The sequence below is a fragment of the Salmo salar genome, chromosome ssa06 (genome assembly GCF_905237065.1).
Source record: "Salmo salar chromosome ssa06, Ssal_v3.1, whole genome shotgun sequence".
Classification (NCBI taxonomy): Eukaryota; Metazoa; Chordata; class Actinopteri; order Salmoniformes; family Salmonidae; genus Salmo; species Salmo salar.
This window is the reverse complement of record NC_059447.1, coordinates 34,512,124-34,530,923: the sequence shown is the minus strand read 5'-3', so window position 1 is coordinate 34,530,923 and position 18,800 is coordinate 34,512,124. Positions and strand designations below refer to the sequence as shown.

At 44.5% G+C, this 18,800-nt stretch overlaps 2 protein-coding genes and 1 long non-coding RNA gene across 8 annotated transcripts; 1 reads left to right on the top strand and 2 right to left on the bottom strand.

Moving 5' to 3' along the window:
* Nucleotides 1-678: 678 nt before the first annotated feature.
* On the bottom strand, nt 679-9,867 carry LOC106596052 (ubiquitin carboxyl-terminal hydrolase 37). Of its 5 annotated transcripts, XM_045720373.1 has the most exons (16): nt 8,381-8,848; nt 7,516-8,075; nt 7,322-7,407; nt 7,180-7,222; nt 6,883-7,002; nt 6,567-6,698; nt 3,503-3,641; nt 3,239-3,375; nt 2,970-3,063; nt 2,793-2,872; nt 2,374-2,511; nt 2,197-2,270; nt 1,969-2,036; nt 1,732-1,801; nt 1,521-1,659; nt 679-1,304 (listed from the first exon to the last, which is right to left on the bottom strand). In XM_045720373.1, exons 1-16 carry the CDS (start codon nt 8,405-8,407, stop codon nt 1,268-1,270), a joined length of 1,944 nt encoding a protein of 647 aa, XP_045576329.1. In that variant the 5' UTR covers nt 8,408-8,848; the 3' UTR covers nt 679-1,267. The 5 variants fall into 5 exon arrangements, 4 of the variants coding, with proteins under 4 accessions (XP_045576329.1, XP_045576330.1, XP_045576328.1 ...); XM_045720374.1 differs by lacking the exon at nt 8,381-8,848 and adding an exon at nt 9,746-9,867 and having other exon boundaries at nt 1,521-1,801; XM_045720372.1 differs by having other exon boundaries at nt 1,521-1,801; nt 8,381-8,849.
* On the top strand, nt 9,079-10,137 carry LOC123743433 (uncharacterized). 2 transcript variants are annotated; one of them, XR_006770214.1, is made up of 3 exons: nt 9,079-9,173; nt 9,556-9,695; nt 9,815-10,137. It is a non-coding gene; the product is annotated as an uncharacterized lncRNA (long non-coding RNA). The 2 variants fall into 2 exon arrangements; XR_006770215.1 differs by having other exon boundaries at nt 9,109-9,217.
* Nucleotides 10,138-11,454: 1,317 nt separating this feature from the next.
* Nucleotides 11,455-18,508, bottom strand: LOC123743431 (ubiquitin carboxyl-terminal hydrolase 37-like). The gene is made up of 15 exons (XM_045720408.1): nt 18,468-18,508; nt 18,274-18,359; nt 18,132-18,174; nt 17,835-17,954; nt 17,519-17,650; nt 14,270-14,408; nt 14,006-14,142; nt 13,737-13,830; nt 13,562-13,641; nt 13,163-13,300; nt 12,986-13,059; nt 12,758-12,825; nt 12,527-12,596; nt 12,316-12,454; nt 11,455-12,099 (listed from the first exon to the last, which is right to left on the bottom strand). The coding sequence occupies exons 2-15, from the start codon at nt 18,350-18,352 to the stop codon at nt 12,063-12,065; spliced, it is 1,350 nt and encodes a 449-aa protein (XP_045576364.1). The 5' UTR covers nt 18,353-18,359; nt 18,468-18,508; the 3' UTR covers nt 11,455-12,062.
* Between the last annotated feature and the right edge of the window lie 292 nt (nt 18,509-18,800).

Genomic DNA, 18,800 nt, shown 5'->3' with positions numbered 1-18,800 from the left:
GGAGTTTGCCAAAAGCCACCTAAAGACTCTCAGACCATGAGAAACAAGATTGAACTCCTTGGCCTGAATGCCAAGCGTCACATCTGGAGGAAACCTGGCACCATTTCTATGGTGAAGTATGGTGGTGGCAGCATCGTGCTGTGGGGATGTTTTTCAGCAGCAGGGACTGGGAGACTAGTCAGAATCGAGGGAAAGATGAACGGCACAAAGTACAGAGAGATGCTTGTTGAAAACCAACTCCAGAGCGTTCAGGATCTCAGACTGGGGCGAAGGGGTCAACTTCCAACAAGACAACGACCATAAGCACACAGCCAAGACAACGCAGGGGTGGCTTGGGGACAAGTCTCTGAGTGGCCCAGCCAGAGCCCAGACTTTAACCTGATTGAACATCTCTGGAGACCTGAAAATAGCTGTGCAGCGATTCTCCCCATCCAACCTGACAGAGCTTGAGAGGATCTGCAGAGAAGAATGGGAGAAACTCCCCAAATACAGGTGTGCTAAGCTTGTAGCGTCATACCCAAGAAGACTCGAGGGTGTAATCGCTGCCAAAGGTGCTTCAACAAAGTACTGAGTAAAGGGTCTGAATACTTATGTAAATGTGATAGTTAAGCTTTTTGTTTTCTTTATAAATTTGCAAAAAATTCTAAAAACCTGTTTTTGCTGTCATTATGGGGTAGATTGATGAGAAGAAGAAAAACAATTTAATCCATTTTAGAATAAGGCTGTAACTTAACAAAATGTGGAAAAAGTCAAGGGGTCTGAATACTTTCTGAATGCACTGTAGGTACAGTTATTAACTACCATGTACAGTAAAGGAAAATGAATTGCACTAGGTAGGTGAGATGTTTTATATTTATATAAACAGTGGATAGCCTACAGTGGTGTAGGCTGTTTCTTCTGGTGGTCTAGGGCAGCCTGATGGTGGTCTAGGGCAGCTTGATGGTGGTCTAGGGCAGCTTGATGGTGGTCTAGGGCAGCTTGATGGTGGTCTAGGGCAGCTTGATGGTGGTCTAGGGCAGCTTGATGGTGGTCTAGGGCAGCTTGATGGTGGTCTAGGGCAGCTTGATGGTGGTCTAGGGCAGCTTGATGGTGGTCTAGGGCAGCTTGATGGTGGTCTAGGGCAGCTTGATGGTGGTCTAGGGCAGCTTGATGGTGGTCTAGGGCATCCTAATTCGATGAATCTGATGTTTCTTGGTGTGCGGTAGGTGCTACTCCAGGTGGTCCCTGAGCGCTGTGCCCCTAACGATGGGTTCTCCTGGTGCTTCTCCTAGTAGTGAGGGGCCTGGTCTCCTTCACCTGCTCCACTACAATGAGAAATGACAGGGAGATCTTACATGTACATACAATGTCTGGAAAATAACACATACAGAGGGATTACAGGTTAAAGGGATAACTCTTAATGCGTGGTCAATTAATCATCTTTCTAGCTTTGGTGAACACTTTTTTTTTTCTTGATGACTCATTGTCGTGATTGACTCCATTTGTGGCATTCTTCTCAAATGTGTGGGCTAGAGCCTTACCTGCAGACATAGAACAGGATGTAGGCAGTCTGTGCCGTTGCCCTCAGCACAGTGGCCTCATCTGTCCTCAAGACATGTGCGTCATCCAGGCAGAGCCACCCACTGCCACGGCTGTCCAAAACATCACTGATGTAGTGGCCTAGGGAACAAGGGAAACAGAATAGAGTGTACATTAAGCTTTCAGAATTGTGTGTGCGTGCGTGCATTTTACCTGTACACATGTTGTCTCCCAGATGTGAGATCACACTTGACAATTTGTAGATATTGTCTGGCTGGTGTCTCTGTAAGGAAACACATTTAATAATAGGATTGTTATTTTGTCTACAGGATAGGGGTGCCTTCTATAACTGCCTTATCTTGATCCGCCCACTATCTCTACTCTATGGAATTATCTCTCTCTCTCTATCTCTCTCTCTCTCTCTCTCTCTATTTCTCTCTCTCTCCTCACCACAGCGGCTGCCTGCTGCTCTTTCTCACTAACAGCTGGTTTCTCTAGCTGGTCAGAGGAATTTGAAGCTGGTGGGGGTATATCAAATATAGTGTAAATGCAAACCAGAAAGTGAAGTGGAAACCTATCAACAAATATACTCTTAACTTCAGCTTCTGACTTGCTTTCCTCAATAGTCCTGTTTCATGAGAGGGTGTTCTGCATAATGTCAGTAACACAATGTCCTACCTGGTCTATCAAGGGTGCCTTTCGGGGAGTTTGCAGGTGTGTTGTCCATGTTGTTTTTCCCCATGGAGCTTGCCCTGTGTAAATTGATGGCATTGAAAAGAAATATCTAGTGTGTGAAAATCATGGTGTGTGTTGGCTACCCAATGTGCAATGTCCCCAAACAGAGTCTAAACCAACCTGGCTCCATGCTGGACAGGGGCTGTCGCCCCACATACGGCTGGGAGGGTCAGTTCTGCAGGGATGGATATGGGATCATCCACCTTCTCTGGCTCCCAGTTGCCTGCAGTAAACCGCTTGATATGAAGCATTAGGACCCTGCTCAGAGACAGGCATTCACACACACAGACAGACGGACAGAGGCAGGCAGAGGCAGGCAGAGGCAGGCAGGCATTCACATAAACAGACGACCAGGCAGGCATTCACATACACAGACGACCAGGCAGGCATTCACATACACAGACGACCAGGCAGGCATTCACATACACAGACGACCAGGCAGGCATTCACACAGACAAAGGCATCAGTCTTGTACTCAAATCAATAACCCAGTTTGGTGAGTTAGATCAGGACTGTCAATTGTAATCTGAGGGACTCACCGGGGCAGCGTGAGGAAGTGCCTAGTCACAGATGCCATGCTGCCTGAGCACACCCTGCATGCACACTCTAATGCAGATGGCTAGGTCACAAAGCATAGCAATACAATTATGAACATGACATTAATGATAGTGTTCCTTGACATACTCACTAACTCTTGGTTGAAGCTAAGTGCTGACCTTAAAGTAGAGGTCCAGGCTGTGTGTCAGGTCTTGGCTCAGGTTCAGTGACAGGTGATTGTAATCCTCCTGACCATACACTATAACTCCACAGCTTCAGAGGTACGGAGAGAAATGCATCAGCTCTCCAACACAAACCTTTTGATCCCTCTACACACTAACTATCTTAATGCTTTACCTCTGTATCCTGCATGTTATGCTGACATTAAACCTCCTCACAAATGTGATGAAGACATCAAGGTACACCATATACAAATGACAGCTGTTACCTGGTGCAGGTACGGAAAGTCTTCAGCTTGAATTCTAACTGCTTCACGGGGCAGGTGTATGGCTCTGGGGAGCCCTTTAATGCCATACCCTCCTCCTTCAGCTGAAAGAGGAGGAGCAACACACATTCATGGGCATCCTAAGAGAAGAATGGGAAAGAAACAGAAAATACATCAACAACTACAACTGAAACAGAGCTAAGGAAAAAGATTGTCACGTGTCCCAGGTTTATTGTTAAGTGAGTCTTTTAGCATATAATATCTTACCTGTTCACCGTCGTCCTCATAGTCCTCATTGACAACGGAGAGACAGCGCTTGACTGTTTGAAGGATTTTCATCTTTTCCTTTTTCTTAGCATTGACAGTGCCTCCAGAAAGCCTTGCCTGATGTAACTCGGCAAAGCAGCTGTGGAGGGAGACAAAGAGCATGCATTCAGGTTTCACTCTCTCACTTTGGCCACAGATTAACTCTGTGCTTCTACTTTAGCCTCTGATCAAATATGATTCAACTGATTCCTGATTGTGACAGGAAATCATCTCTGGTGTTAATCAGTAGCTGAGTTGGGTGTGGTTTTATCTTAAAAATCATATGAGGCACTAAGAGTGTACAAAAGACAGTATGTATACATACATACATACAGTACACTGAACAAAAATATAAATGCAACATGTGAAGTGTTGGTCCCATGTTTCATGAGCTGAAATAAAAGATCCCAGAAATGTTCCATATGTACAAAAAGCTTATTTCTCTCAAATTCTGTGCACAAATTTGTTAACCTCTATGGGCTATGTCCCACCCCTGATACACCCTATCAACAACAGGTGAAATATCAAGAGCGCCAAATTTGAAAACAATTAAATGTCATAATTCAAATTTCTCAAACATACAACTATCTTACACCCTTTGAAAGATAAACATCTCCTTAATCTAACCACGTTGTCCGATTCCAAAAAGGCTTTACGGCGAAAGCATAAAGTTAGATTATGTTAGGAGAGTACATTGACAATAGCTGTGTGTAATGTTTTGTCAATTCAAAGACAGGCGTCACCAAAAGCAGAAAACCAGCTAAAATTATGCACTAACCTTTTACAATCTCCATCAGATGACACTCCTAGGACATTATGTTAGACAATACATGCATTTTTTGTTCTATCAAGTTCATATTTATATCCAAAAACAGCGTTTTACTATGGCGTTGATGTTGAGGAAATCGTTTCCCTCCAATAACCGCCAGTCAATCAGCACAACAAATTAAATAATTACTATTCGAAAACATTGGTAAAATATTATATTGTCATTCAAAGAATTATAGATTTACATCTCTTGAACGCAACCGGATTGCCAGATTTAAAAATAACCTTACTGGGAAATCACACTTTGCAATAATCTGAGCACTGCGCCCAGAGAAATACGCTTTGCGATACAAACTAACCGCCATGTTGGAGAGATCTAAAATCGAAAATACTATGTAAATAATTCATTACCTTTGATTCTCTTCATCAGATGTCACTTCCAGGAATCCCAGGTCCATAACAAATGTAGTTTTGTTCGAAAAAAGCTCATAATTTATGTCCAAAAAGCTCCGTGTTGTTAGCACATGATCTATGCCCTCCGGACTTGTCTTCATAAACGAGGGGGGAAAAATATTTACGTTCGTTCAAACATGTCAAACGTTGTATAGCATAAATCATTAGTGCCTTTTTTAACCAGAACATGAATAATATTCAAGGCGGACGATTGCATTCTCTTTTAAAACGCATTGGAACGAGAGTACCCAACACGAACTCGCGCGCCAGAGTCTAATCGGCCACCACCGTTCCAAGGCTCTTGTTCGGTCAGATCTCACAGTATAAGACTCAAAACACTTTGTAAAGACTGGTGACATCTGGTGGAAGCCTAGGAAGTGCTCAAAGATTAATAAGGCCCTGTGTGTTTCAATGGCATAGGCTTAAAGATAATTCAACACATCAGGTATCCACTTCCTGTCAGAATTTGTCTCAGGGTTTTGACTGCCATATGAGTTCTGTTATACTTACAGACACCATTCAAACAGTTTTAGAAAATTCGGAGTGTTTTCTATCCAAACCTGAACAATAATATGCATATTCTAGCTTCTGAGTTGGTGTAGGAGGCAGTTAAAAATGGGCACATATTTTTTTCAAAATTCTCAATACTGCCCCCTAGCCCCAATTAACATCCCTGTTAGTGAGCATTTATCCTTTGCCAAGATAATCCATCCACCTGACAGGTGGTATATCAATAAGCTGATTAAACAGCATGATCATCACACAGGTACACAGGTAAACCTTGTGCTGAGGACAATAAAAGGCCACTCTAAAATGTGCAGTTTTGTTACACAACACAATACCACAGATGTCACAGGTTTTGAGGGAGTGTGCAATTGGCATGCTGACAGCAGGAATATCCACCAGAGCTGTTGCCAGAGAATTGAATGTTAATTTCTATACCATAAGCCATCTCCAACATTGTTTTAGAGAATTTGGCAGTACGTCCAACCGCAGACCACGTGTAACCACACAAGCCCAGGACCTCCACATCCAGCTTCTTCACCTGCGGCATCGTCTGAGGGGGTGCTGAGGAGTATTTCTGTCTGTAATAAAGCCCTTTTGTGGGGGAAATCTCATTCTGATCGGCTGGGCCTAACTCCCCAGTGGTTGGGCCTACGCCCTCCCAGCCCCACCCATGGCTGTGCCCTTGCTCAGTCGTGAAATCCATAGATTATGGCCTAATGAACTTATTTCAATAGACTAATTTCCTTATATGAATTGTAACTGAGTAAAATCTTTGAAATTGTTGCATGTTACATTTATATATTTGTTTAGGATAGATAGATAGATAGATAGATAGATAGATAGATAGATAGATAGATAGATAGATAGATAGATAGATAGATAGATAGATAGATAGATAGATAGATAGATAGATAGATAGATAGATAGATAGATAGATAGATAGATACATACATACATACATACATACATACATACATACATACATACATACATACATACATACATACATACATACATACTGTACATACATACCACAGGAGGTTGATGGCACCTTAATTGGTAATGGCTGGAGCGGAATCAGTGGAATGCTATCAAATACATCAAACATATGGTTTCTATGTGTTTGATGCCATTCCATTTGCTCCATTACAGACATCATTACGAGCCGTCGTCCCCTCAGCAGCCTCCACTGACACATACATTGAGGCGGGACTTGTGTACTGTAACTATAAGCGTCTAGATGGGTGGGTCAGTGTGTGTACAGGTGGGACAGGAGAGTGAAAGCGAGGCTGTATACCATAGCAGTTTAGAGGAGGGGGAGAAACTCCAGGTGTCCTGTTGTCTCAGGATGTCTCTGCAAAATGCTGGCAGCCCCAGCAGGCACTGCAGAGCAGAGTTCATGAAGCAGGTGTTGCCAATATTAGGCAACCTGTGGGAAAGAAGCCATCAGTTACACACTAATATCTGAACAGTGGACCAAAGGTAAACTAATGAATGGATTTGTAAGGCATGAACGCAAGATAACTCTGAATACCACACAGAATTATTTAAAACAAAAAGCAGAGCTCAGAGATAAGAGTAGGTGTGTGTGTGTAGATGTGTGTGTGTTTTACCCGAGGAGCTTGGTGTTGTCTTCGCCCTCGCCTGTGCAGCTCTGCTCCCCCAGCTGGGTGCTACTCTTGCTGAACAGGTTTGGGAGGCGAGCCATGGCTTCCCGAGGTCTGACCAATGGCCTGGAGGAAGAGAGACTGGTTAGAGGCCTCAGTAGCAGTAGCTCGACACCAATCGGTCTGTTTGAACACTGTTTTAATGTACAAGCATACAGATATTCCTTACCATGTCATGGTGTGAGTGACCACTCTTATGTAGAGTCGAGTGAGATGAAGGTGGCTATTGTCTACAGTACTTACCTCTCCAAGGAGACAGAGGAATCCCTCAGGTCAATGGAGGCCTCTGCAGAGAGAGACCGAGAGACGGACAGCGGTAAGAAAGAAGCTTTGTCAAAGATGAATTGAGAAAAATAGCACCAACAAATGGCACCCGTTTACAGACCTGCGATGCCAGCAAATCGGGGTACCATTCTCTTTGTCTGTGGAACAAATGCCCCCACCTCTTTGACCTCAGAGCTCATAAGATCTCTGTAAAGACACACAGACATATGCATTAGGTTAGCTATATTATATTGGCTTTTTCATTTCAATTCAATGGTGTTGGTTGGCATGAAATTTGATATCAGGCTGCAGTACCTGGCAGTCTCACTGTCTTTGTTGGTCTCTCCATGGTGGTCCACGGGGTTTGGAGAGGAGGACTGGGGGGCAGGGGAGGAGACGTGGGTTGTGGAGGAAGGGCAGGCAGGACTGGGGGGAGTGGCAGAGGAGGATGGCTGAGTTGAGACAGCCAGGGAAACAGAGGAAGCACTAAAAGGGGAGGAGGTCTGTGATCCTTCCTCTGAAGAAGAAGAGACAGATGACATGTGGAGAGAGGAGAGGGAAGAGAGGCTGAAGAACTTGGAGAGAGTGGAAGGGGATCTGGCAGGGGATCCAGGGGGTGAGGGGGATGCAGCGCCGATTGGTGTTCGGCCAGACAAGGGGTCGAGGGGTGTCAGAGATGTTGTAGACGGTTTCAAATGGAAAGAAGAGACAAAGGAAGAATCAAGTTGGTGGTGATCCTTTACGTTCTTCTTCTCCCGGTTTTTCCAAACTGACGCAGTTACCATGCTGGCATCCAATGACGTCAGTTTGGGTGGGATTGGGAACGGCGATGGACAGCGGCTCCCAATCCCGAGGCGAACTCTGCACTTCTTTTTCTGTTTGGAGAAACATTATATAGCTAATATAGTACATAACAAATCAAATAAAAAGATCTTACTTGCTTCACAACAGACCTTGTTATATTTGAACTAGCAGCAAAGGTCACACCCAAACCACATGATCTGACCATAAAATAAAGAACTTGTCGCCCATTGTAACCATAGTTATACCCTCTGTCCCAAATCCTGCCATATGGGACACATAAATAGACAATGAAACAACTAGGAATAGCAGAAAAGAATAGAATATACTCTAAATTGTAACAGAATTAGATCAATTCTAGCCCAGACTAAACATATACCTTTTTACAGCAACACAAACATCCCATTTCAGTGTATTTGTAGACTATGCCTTATTTTGCAGAACATCAAAATATGTTGCCTATTTAACATTGTGATGTCATAACCAAATTATGATGCGCTTGACTACGCGTTACCAGCGTAAATAGCCAACAAATCACACAAACCAAAATGTTGAAAAATAATTTACAAAATGAATTGATCGTGTATTCAGAGTTGTTCCTATTTCATAAAATATACAAAATAACTAGGTTCTTGCCAATAAACCTGTTTTTTTATTGAGAAAACATTTGTCTTCTCTTTCTCCCATGCTCCCTGGGTCACTGACGCATGATTGTATGGGATATAGTAAGAGGCTAGGAAATTCGAAGTACTGTCTATCAGAATCAAAATAACTTTTATTGCCCAAGTGGCCTACATTCACACATTCACAGAATTTGACTCGGTGAATTGGTGCTGCCAGCAATAGACAAATGTAAAGACACATTTACAGCCTATACAATATACAGTAAACATAAAACATATTTATTAGCTTCTATCTTCTTAAAATACTTTAGAGTAATATTTTATTATGGAAAGTAAAATGCCTATTTCACTTCAGTTGACGCTGATCTGATACAGATCGAACGTGTAGCTTTGCAATGGTTGTTAGGATGACCTTTGAAAAAGAAAAGGAGAGCCGCACTCTCTTGCTCAGACTCAATAATTGAATAACCTAATATCCAACGTTCCGACCGACAAGCTGTCTTCATCATTGTATGTTAGGAGGACCTCTGACCGTACCTCATTGAAAAGGTGCCACTCTGCCTAGTGACTGTAAACTAAACAAAAATACTAACGTTAGTACATTTGTTGTATATTTGCTAGATAGCCATATTTGCTAGACAGCCATTTGTTGTATATTAGCTTGACAGCCATATTACTAGCTAGCTAGCTAACTACGTTATCTATTTTAGTCTATGCAAGTCTAGTTGGACGATTAATCAGCAATATTCTAGCAGACCTTTACTAGCTAGGTCATAACGAGTGAAAATGGCTAGCTAGCTACATCATGTAAGGTAAACCGCAATGTAAAAAGTTGGGCAATTCAAACAGTCAGTGTTAGCGAGCAACTTTTTGGTTGCACTGTGTTTAACAATTAAAGCAAGGCTGAACAGCTTATTTTTGGTTTCAACAGGTGAAGGTACTGAAGGAGAAGATAACTTCCCAGTGTCTGGACAGAAGCTCATATATGCTGGCAAAATCCTGCAAGATGACACACCTATTAAAGACTACAAAATTGACGAGAAGAATTTCGTTGTAGTTATGGTATCGAAGGTACATTTCCCTAATCCATTTTACTTGGACTCATAATGAGCTGCACCCACCTGTTTTGGGTCACATGATTGTCTGCATAGATGACAGTAATAGCCTGTTTATATCTCCTCTGGAACTAGGCAAAGTCTGCCACAGCTGCTTCAACACCTTCCTCAGAGGCATCCAAGGCCCCTGTCCAGGACTCTGGGTCGTCTGCGGGCCCGGCCCCTGCAGCCATCCCTATCCCCCCAGAGGAGCCCACACCTCCAGTCGCAGAGCCCCCAGCTCTGATGTCCTCTTAGTCTTTCCCACAGTAGTTGTGGGTCAAGACTGTCTTCCAAACTGATCTGTGATGTATGGTCTGTTACATTGCCATTCATTGTTCCATTACTTTATTGTATTTGTGGTTACATTCAAATCCTGAGGGAGTGCGTAGATAGACTGTGCACAGACACACAATATTGTTTTAATATTATTAACTTTTTCCACTTTTTACTCAACATGAATGAATGATAGAGATTGCCTCTTATACAGTGCATTCGGAACGTATTCACACCCATTGACTTTTTCCACATTTTGTTACGTTACAGCCTTATTCAAAAAGGATAAAAAAATTACAAATCCTCATCAATCTACACACAATACCCCATAATGACAAAGTGAAGACAGGTTTTTAGACATTCTAGCAAATTTATACAAAATAAAAAACAGAAATACTTGTACATGATTGTACATGATTTGGAAAGGCACACCTGTCTATATAAGGTCCCGCAGTTGACAGTGCATGTCAGAACAAAAACCAAGCCATGAGGTCGAAGGAATTGTCCTCCATCATTCCTAAATGGAAGAAGTTTGGAACCTCAAAGACTCCTAGAGCTGGCTGCCTGGCCAAACTGAGCAATCAGGTGAGAAAGGCCTTGGTCAGGGAGGTGAACAAGAACCTGATGGTCACTCTGACAGAGCTCCAGAGTTCCTCTGTGGAGATTGGAGAACCCTCCAGAAGGACAACCATCTCTGCAGCACTCCACCAATCAGGTCTTTCTGGTAGAGTGGCCAGACGGAAGCCACTTCTCAGCAAAAGGCATATGACAGCACGCTTGGAGTTTGCCAAAAGCCACCTAAAGACTCTCAGACCATGAGAAACAAGATTGAACTCCTTGGCCTGAATGCCAAGCGTCACATCTGGAGGAAACCTGGCACCATTTCTACGGTGAAGTATGGTGGTGGCAGCATCGTGCTGTGGGGATGTTTTTCAGCAGCAGGGACTGGGAGACTAGTCAGAATCGAGGGAAAGATGAACGGCACAAAGTACAGAGAGATGCTTGTTGAAAACCAACTCCAGAGCGTTCAGGATCTCAGACTGGGGCGAAGGGGGTCAACTTCCAACAAGACAACGACCATAAGCACACAGCCAAGACAACGCAGGGGTGGCTTGGGGACAAGTCTCTGAGTGGCCCAGCCAGAGCCCAGACTTTAACCTGATTGAACATCTCTGGAGACCTGAAAATAGCTGTGCAGCGATTCTCCCCATCCAACCTGACAGAGCTTGAGAGGATCTGCAGAGAAGAATGGGAGAAACTCCCCAAATACAGGTGTGCTAAGCTTGTAGCGTCATACCCAAGAAGACTCGAGGGTGTAATCGCTGCCAAAGGTGCTTCAACAAAGTACTGAGTAAAGGGTCTGAATACTTATGTAAATGTGATAGTTAAGCTTTTTGTTTTCTTTATACATTTGCAAAAAATTCTAAAAACCTGTTTTTGCTGTCATTATGGGGTAGATTGATGAGAAGAAGAAAAACAATTTAATCCATTTTAGAATAAGGCTGTAACTTAACAAAATGTGGAAAAAGTCAAGGGGTCTGAATACTTTCTGAATGCACTGTAGGTGCAGTTATTAACTACCATGTACAGTAAAGGAAAATGAATTGCACTAGGTAGGTGAGATGTTTATATAAATATAAAACAGTGGATAGCCTACAGTGGTGTAGGCTGTTTCTTCTGGTGGTCTAGGGCAGCCTGATGGTGGTCTAGGGCAGCTTGATGGTGGTCTAGGGCAGCTTGATGGTGGTCTAGGGCAGCTTGATGGTGGTCTAGGGCAGCTTGATGGTGGTCTAGGGCAGCTTGATGGTGGTCTAGGGCAGCTTGATGGTGGTCTAGGGCAGCTTGATGGTGGTCTAGGGCAGCTTGATGGTGGTCTAGGGCAGCTTGATGGTGGTCTAGGGCAGCTTGATGGTGGTCTAGGGCAGCTTGATGGTGGTCTAGGGCAGCTTGATGGTGGTCTAGGGCATCCTAATTCGATGAATCTGATGTTTCTTGGTGTGCGGTAGGTGCTACTCCAGGTGGTCCCTGAGCGCTGTGCCCCTAACGATGGGTTCTCCTGGTGCTTCTCCTAGTAGTGAGGGGCCTGGTCTCCTTCACCTGCTCCACTACAATGAGAAATGACAGGGAGATCTTACATGTACATACAATGTCTGGAAAATAACACATACAGAGGGATTACACGTTAAAGGGATAACTCTTAATGCGTGGTCAATTAATCATCTTTCTAGCTTTGGTGAACACTTTTTTTTTTCTTGATGACTCATTGTCGTGATTGACTCCATTTGTGGCATTCTTCTCAAATGTGTGGGCTAGAGCCTTACCTGCAGACATAGAACAGGATGTAGGCAGTCTGTGCCGTTGCCCTCAGCACAGTGGCCTCATCTGTCCTCAAGACATGTGCGTCATCCAGGCAGAGCCACCCACTGCCACGGCTGTCCAAAACATCACTGATGTAGTGGCCTAGGGAACAAGGGAAACAGAATAGAGTGTACATTAAGCTTTCAGAATTGTGTGTGCGTGCGTGCATTTTACCTGTACACATGTTGTCTCCCAGATGTGAGATCACACTTGACAATTTGTAGATATTGTCTGGCTGGTGTCTCTGTAAGGAAACACATTTAATAATAGGATTGTTATTTTGTCTACAGGATAGGGGTGCCTTCTATAACTGCCTTATCTTGATCCGCCCACTATCTCAACTGGATGGAATTATCTCTCTCTCTATTTCTCTCTCTCTCTCTCTATTTCTCTCTCTCTCCTCACCACAGCGGCTGCCTGCTGCTCTTTCTCACTAACAGCTGGTTTCTCTAGCTGGTCAGAGGAATTTGAAGCTGGTGGGGGTATATCAAATATAGTGTAAATGCAAACCAGAAAGTGAAGTGGAAACCTATCAACAAATATACTCTTAACTTCAGCTTCTGACTTGCTTTCCTCAATAGTCCTGTTTCATGAGAGGGTGTTCTGCATGATGTCAGTAACACAATGTCCTACCTGGTCTATCAAGGGTGCCTTTCGGGGAGTTTGCAGGTGTGTTGTCCATGTTGTTTTTCCCCATGGAGCTTGCCCTGTGTAAATTGATGGCATTGAAAAGAAATATCTAGTGTGTGAAAATCATGGTGTGTGTTGGCTACCCAATGTGCAATGTCCCCAAACAGAGTCTAAACCAACCTGGCTCCATGCTGGACAGGGGCTGTCGCCCCACATACGGCTGGGAGGGTCAGTTCTGCAGGGATGGATATGGGATCATCCACCTTCTCTGGCTCCCAGTTGCCTGCAGTAAACCGCTTGATATGAAGCATTAGGACCCTGCTCAGAGACAGGCATTCACACACACAGACAGACGGACAGAGGCAGACAGGCATTCACATAAACAGACGACCAGGCAGGCATTCACATACACAGACGACCAGGCAGGCATTCACATACACAGACGACCAGGCAGGCATTCACATACACAGACGACCAGGCAGGCATTCACACAGACAAAGGCATCAGTCTTGTACTCAAATCAATAACCCAGTTTGGTGAGTTAGATCAGGACTGTCAATTGTAATCTGAGGGACTCACCGGGGCAGCGTGAGGAAGTGCCTAGTCACAGATGCCATGCTGCCTGAGCACACCCTGCATGCACACTCTAATGCAGATGGCTAGGTAACAAAGCATAGCAATACAATTATGAACATGACATTAATGATAGTGTTCCTTGACATACTCTAACTCTTGGTTGAAGCTAAGTGCTGACCTTAAAGTAGAGGTCCAGGCTGTGTGTCAGGTCTTGGCTCAGGTTCAGTGACAGGTGATTGTAATCCTCCTGACCATACACTATAACTCCACAGCTTCAGAGGTACGGAGAGAAATGCATCAGCTCTCCAACACAAACCTTTTGATCCCTCTACACACTAACTATCTTAATGCTTTACCTCTGTATCCTGCATGTTATGCTGACATTAAACCTCCTCACAAATGTGATGAAGACATCAAGGTACACCATATACAAATGACAGCTGTTACCTGGTGCAGGTACGGAAAGTCTTCAGCTTGAATTCTAACTGCTTCACGGGGCAGGTGTATGGCTCTGGGGAGCCCTTTAATGCCATACCCTCCTCCTTCAGCTGAAAGAGGAGGAGCAACACACATTCATGGGCATCCTAAGAGAAGAATGGGAAAGAAACAGAAAATACATCAACAACTACAACTGAAACAGAGCTAAGGAAAAAGATTGTCACGTGTCCCAGGTTTATTGTTAAGTGAGTCTTTTAGCATATAATATCTTACCTGTTCACCGTCGTCCTCATAGTCCTCATTGACAACGGAGAGACAGCGCTTGACTGTTTGAAGGATTTTCATCTTTTCCTTTTTCTTAGCATTGACAGTGCCTCCAGAAAGCCTTGCCTGATGTAACTCGGCAAAGCAGCTGTGGAGGGAGACAAAGAGCATGCATTCAGGTTTCACTCTCTCACTTTGGCCACAGATTAACTCTGTGCTTCTACTTTAGCCTCTGATCAAATATGATTCAACTGATTCCTGATTGTGACAGGAAATCATCTCTGGTGTTAATCAGTAGCTGAGTTGGGTGTGGTTTTATCTTAAAAATCATATGAGGCACTAAGAGTGTACAAAAGACAGTATGTATACATACATACATACATACATACAGTACACTGAACAAAAATATAAATGCAACATGTGAAGTGTTGGTCCCATGTTTCATGAGCTGAAATAAAAGATCCCAGAAATGTTCCATATGTACAAAAAGCTTATTTCTCTCAAATTCTGTGCACAAATTTGTTAACATCCCTGTTAGTGAGCATTTATCCTTTGCCAAGATAATCCATCCACCTGACAGGTGGTATATCAAGAAGCTGATTAAACAGCATGATCATCACACAGGTACACAGGTAAACCTTGTGCTGAGGACAATAAAAGGCCACTCTAAAATGTGCAGTTTTGTTACACAACACAGATGTCACAGGTTTTGAGGGAGTGTGCAATTGGCATGCTGACAGCAGGAATGTCCACCAGAGCTGTTGCCAGAGAATTGAATGTTAATTTCTATACCATAAGCCATCTCCAACATTGTTTTAGAGAATTTGGCAGTACGTCCAACCGGCCTCCCAACCGCAGACCACGTGTAACCACACAAGCCCAGGACCTCCACATCCAGCTTCTTCACCGGCGGCATCGTCTGAGGGGGTGCTGAGGAGTATTTCTGTCTGTAATAAAGCCCTTTTGTGGGGGAAATCTCATTCTGATCGGCTGGGCCTAACTCCCCAGTGGTTGGGCCTACGCCCTCCCAGCCCCACCCATGGCTGTGCCCTTGCTCAGTCGTGAAATCCATACATTATGGCCTAATGAATTTATTTCAATAGACTCATTTCCTTATATGAATTGTAACAGAGTAAAATCTTTCAAATTGTTGCATGTTGCATTTATATACACTGCTCAAAAAAATAAAGGGAACACTAAAATAACACATCCTAGATCTGAATGAATTAAATAATCTTATTAATACTTTTTTCTTTACATAGTTGAATGTGCTGACAACAAAATCACACAAAAATAACCAATGGAAATCCAATTTATCAACCCATGGAGGTCTGGATTATGAGTCACACTCAAAATTAAAGTGGAAAACCACACTACAGGCTGATCCAACTTTGATGTAATATCCTTAAAACAAGTCAAAATGAGGCTCAGTAGTGTGTGTGGCCTCCATGTGCCTGTATGACCTCCCTACAAGGCCTGGGCATGCTCCTGATGAGGTGGCGGATGGTCTCCTGAGGGATGTCCTCCCAGACCTGGACTAAAGCATCCGCCAACTCCTGGACAGTCTGTGGTGCAACGTGGCATTGGTGGATGGAGCGAGACATGATGTCCCAGATGTGCTCAATTGGATTCAGGTCTGGGGAACGGGCGGGCCAGTCCATAGCATCGATGCCTTCCTCTTGCAGGAACTGCTGACACACTCCAGCCACATGAGGTCTAGTATTGTCTTGCATTAGGAGGAACCCAGGGCCAACCGCACCAGCATATGGTCTCACAAGGGGTCTGATGATCTCATCTCGGTACCTAATGGCAGTCAGGCTACCTCTGGCGAGCACATGGAGGGCTGTGCGGCCCCCCAAAGAAATGCCACCCCACACCATGACTGACCCACCGCCAAACAGGTCATTCTGGAGGATGTTGCAGGCAGCAGAACGTTCTCCACGGCGTCTCCAGACTCTGTCACGTCTGTCACATGTGCTCAGTGTGAACCTGCTTTCATCTGTGAAGAGCACAGGGCGCCAGTGGCGAATTTGCCAATCTTGGTGTTCTCTGGCAAATGCCAAACGTCCTGCACGGTGTTGGGCTGTAAGCACAACCCCCACCTGTGGACGTCGGGCCCTCATCCCACCCTCATGGAGTCTGTTTCTAACCGTTTTGAGCAGACACATGCACATTTGTGGCCTCCTGGAGGTAATTTTGCTGGGCTCTGGCAGTGCTCCTCCTGCTCCTCCTTGCACAAAGGCGGAGGTAGCGGTCCTGCTGCTGGGTTGTTGCCCTCCTACGGCCTCCTCCATGTCTCCTGATGTACTGGCCTGTCTCCTGGTAGCGCCTCCATGCTCTGGACACTACTCTGACAGACACAGCAAACCTTCTTGCCACAGCTCGCATTGATGTGCCATCCTGGATGAGCTGCACTACCTGAGCCACTTGTGTGGGTTGTAGACTCCGTCTCATGCTACCACTAGAGTGAAAGCACCGCCAGCATTCAAAAGTGACCAAAACATCAGCCAGGAAGCATAGGAACTGAGAAGTGGTCTGTGGTTACCACCTGCAGAACCACTCCTTTATTGGGGGTGTCTTGCTAATTGCCTATAATTTCCACCTGTTGTCTATTCCATTTGCACAACAGCATGTGAAATTTATTGTCAATCAGTGTTGCTTCCTAAGTGGACAGTTTGATTTCACAGAAGTGTGATTGACTTGGAGTTACATTGTGTTGTTTAAGTGTTCCCTTTATTTTTTTGAGCAGTATATTTGTTTAGTATAGATAGATAGATAGATAGATAGATAGATAGATAGATAGATAGATAGATAGATAGATAGATAGATAGATAGATAGATAGATAGATAGATAGATAGATAGATAGATAGATAGATAGATAGATAGATAGATAGATAGATAGATAGATAGATAGATACATACATACATACATACATACATACATACATACATACATACATACATACATACTGTACATACTGTACATACATACCACAGGAGGTTGATGGCACCTTAATTGGTAATAGCTGGAGCGGAATCAGTGGAATGCTATCAAATACATCAAACATATGGTTTCTATGTGTTTGATGCCATTCCATTTGCTCCATTACAGACATCATTACGAGCCGTCGTCCCCTCAGCAGCCTCCACTGACACATACATTGAGGCGGGACTTGTGTACTGTAACTATAAGCATCTAGATGGGTGGGTCAGTGTGTGTACAGGTGGGACAGGAGAGTGAAAGCGAGGCTGTATACCATAGCAGTTTAGAGGAGGGGGAGGAACTCCAGGTGTCCTGCTGTCTCAGGATGTCTCTGCAAAATGCTGGCAGCCCCAGCAGGCACTGCAGAGCAGAGTTCATGAAGCAGGTGTTGCCAATATTAGGCAACCTGTGGGAAAGAAGCCATCAGTTACACACTAATATCTGAACAGTGGACCAAAGGTAAACTAATGAATGGATTTGTAAGGCATGAACGCAAGATAACTCTGAATACCACACAGAATTATTTAAAACAAAAAGCAGAGCTCAGAGATAAGAGTAGGTGTGTGTGTGTAGATGTGTGTGTGTTTTACCCGAGGAGCTTGGTGTTGTCTTCGCCCTCGCCTGTGCAGCTCTGCTCCCCCAGCTGGGTGCTACTCTTGCTGAACAGGTTTGGGAGGCGAGCCATGGCTTCCCGAGGCCTGACCAATGGCCTGGAGGAAGAGAGACTGGTTAGAGGCCTCAGTAGCAGTAGCTCGACACCAATCGGTCTGTTTGAACACTGTTTTAATGTACAAGCATACAGATATTCCTTACCATGTCATGGTGTGAGTGACCACTCTTATGTAGAGTCGAGTGAGATGAAGGTGGCTATTGTCTACAGTACTTACCTCTCCAAGGAGACAGAGGAATCCCTCAGGTCAATGGAGGCCTCTGCAGAGAGAGACCGAGAGACGGACAGCGGTAAGAAAGAAGCTTTGTCAAAGATGAATTGAGAAAAATAGCACCAACAAATGGCACCCGTTTACAGACCTGCGATGCCAGCAAATCGGGGTACCATTCTCTTTGTCTGTGGAACATATGCCCCCACCTCTTTGACCTCAGAGCTCATAAGATCTCTGTAAAGACACACAGACATATGCATTAGGTTAGCTATATTATATTGGCTTTTTCATTTCAATTCAATGGTGTTGGTTGGCATGAAATTTGATGTCAGGCTGCAGTACCTGGCAGTCTCACTGTCTTTGTTGGTCTCTCCATGGTGGTCCAGGGGTTTGGAGAGGAGGACTGGGGGGCAGGGGAGGAGACGTGGGTTGTGGAGGAAGGGCAGGCAGGACTGGGGGGAGTGGCAGAGGAGGATGACTGAGTTGAGACAGCCAGGGAAACAGAGGAAGCACTAAAAGGGGAGGAGGTCTGTGATCCTTCCTCCTCCTCTGAAGAAGAAGAAGAGACAGATGACATGTGGAGAGAGGAGAGGGAAGAGAGGCTGAAGAACTTGGAGAGAGTGGAAGGGGATCTGGCAGGGGATCCAGGGGTGAGGGGGGATGCAGCGCCGATTG

Excerpts from the sequence above, each read along its gene's own strand:
- LOC106596052 (XM_045720372.1), bottom strand. The coding sequence starts at position 8,407 with ATGGGATGTTTGTGTTGCTGTAAAAAG. Across the intron at positions 8,076-8,380 it reads GTTTGTGTTGCTGTAAAAAG|AAAAAGAAGTGCAGAGTTCG; the intron begins GTATATGTTTAG and ends TTCTCCAAACAG. Across the intron at positions 3,376-3,502 it reads ATGAGGACGACGGTGAACAG|GATGCCCATGAATGTGTGTT; the intron begins GTAAGATATTAT and ends TTCTTCTCTTAG.
- LOC123743431 (XM_045720408.1), bottom strand. The coding sequence starts at position 18,352 with ATGAGCTCTGAGGTCAAAGAGGTGGGGGCATATGTTCCACAGACAAAG. Across the intron at positions 13,831-14,005 it reads ACTTTCCGTACCTGCACCAG|CTGTGGAGTTATAGTGTATG; the intron begins GTAACAGCTGTC and ends GTACCTCTGAAG. Across the intron at positions 13,642-13,736 it reads GCCTGGACCTCTACTTTAAG|CCATCTGCATTAGAGTGTGC; the intron begins GTCAGCACTTAG and ends TTTGTTACCTAG.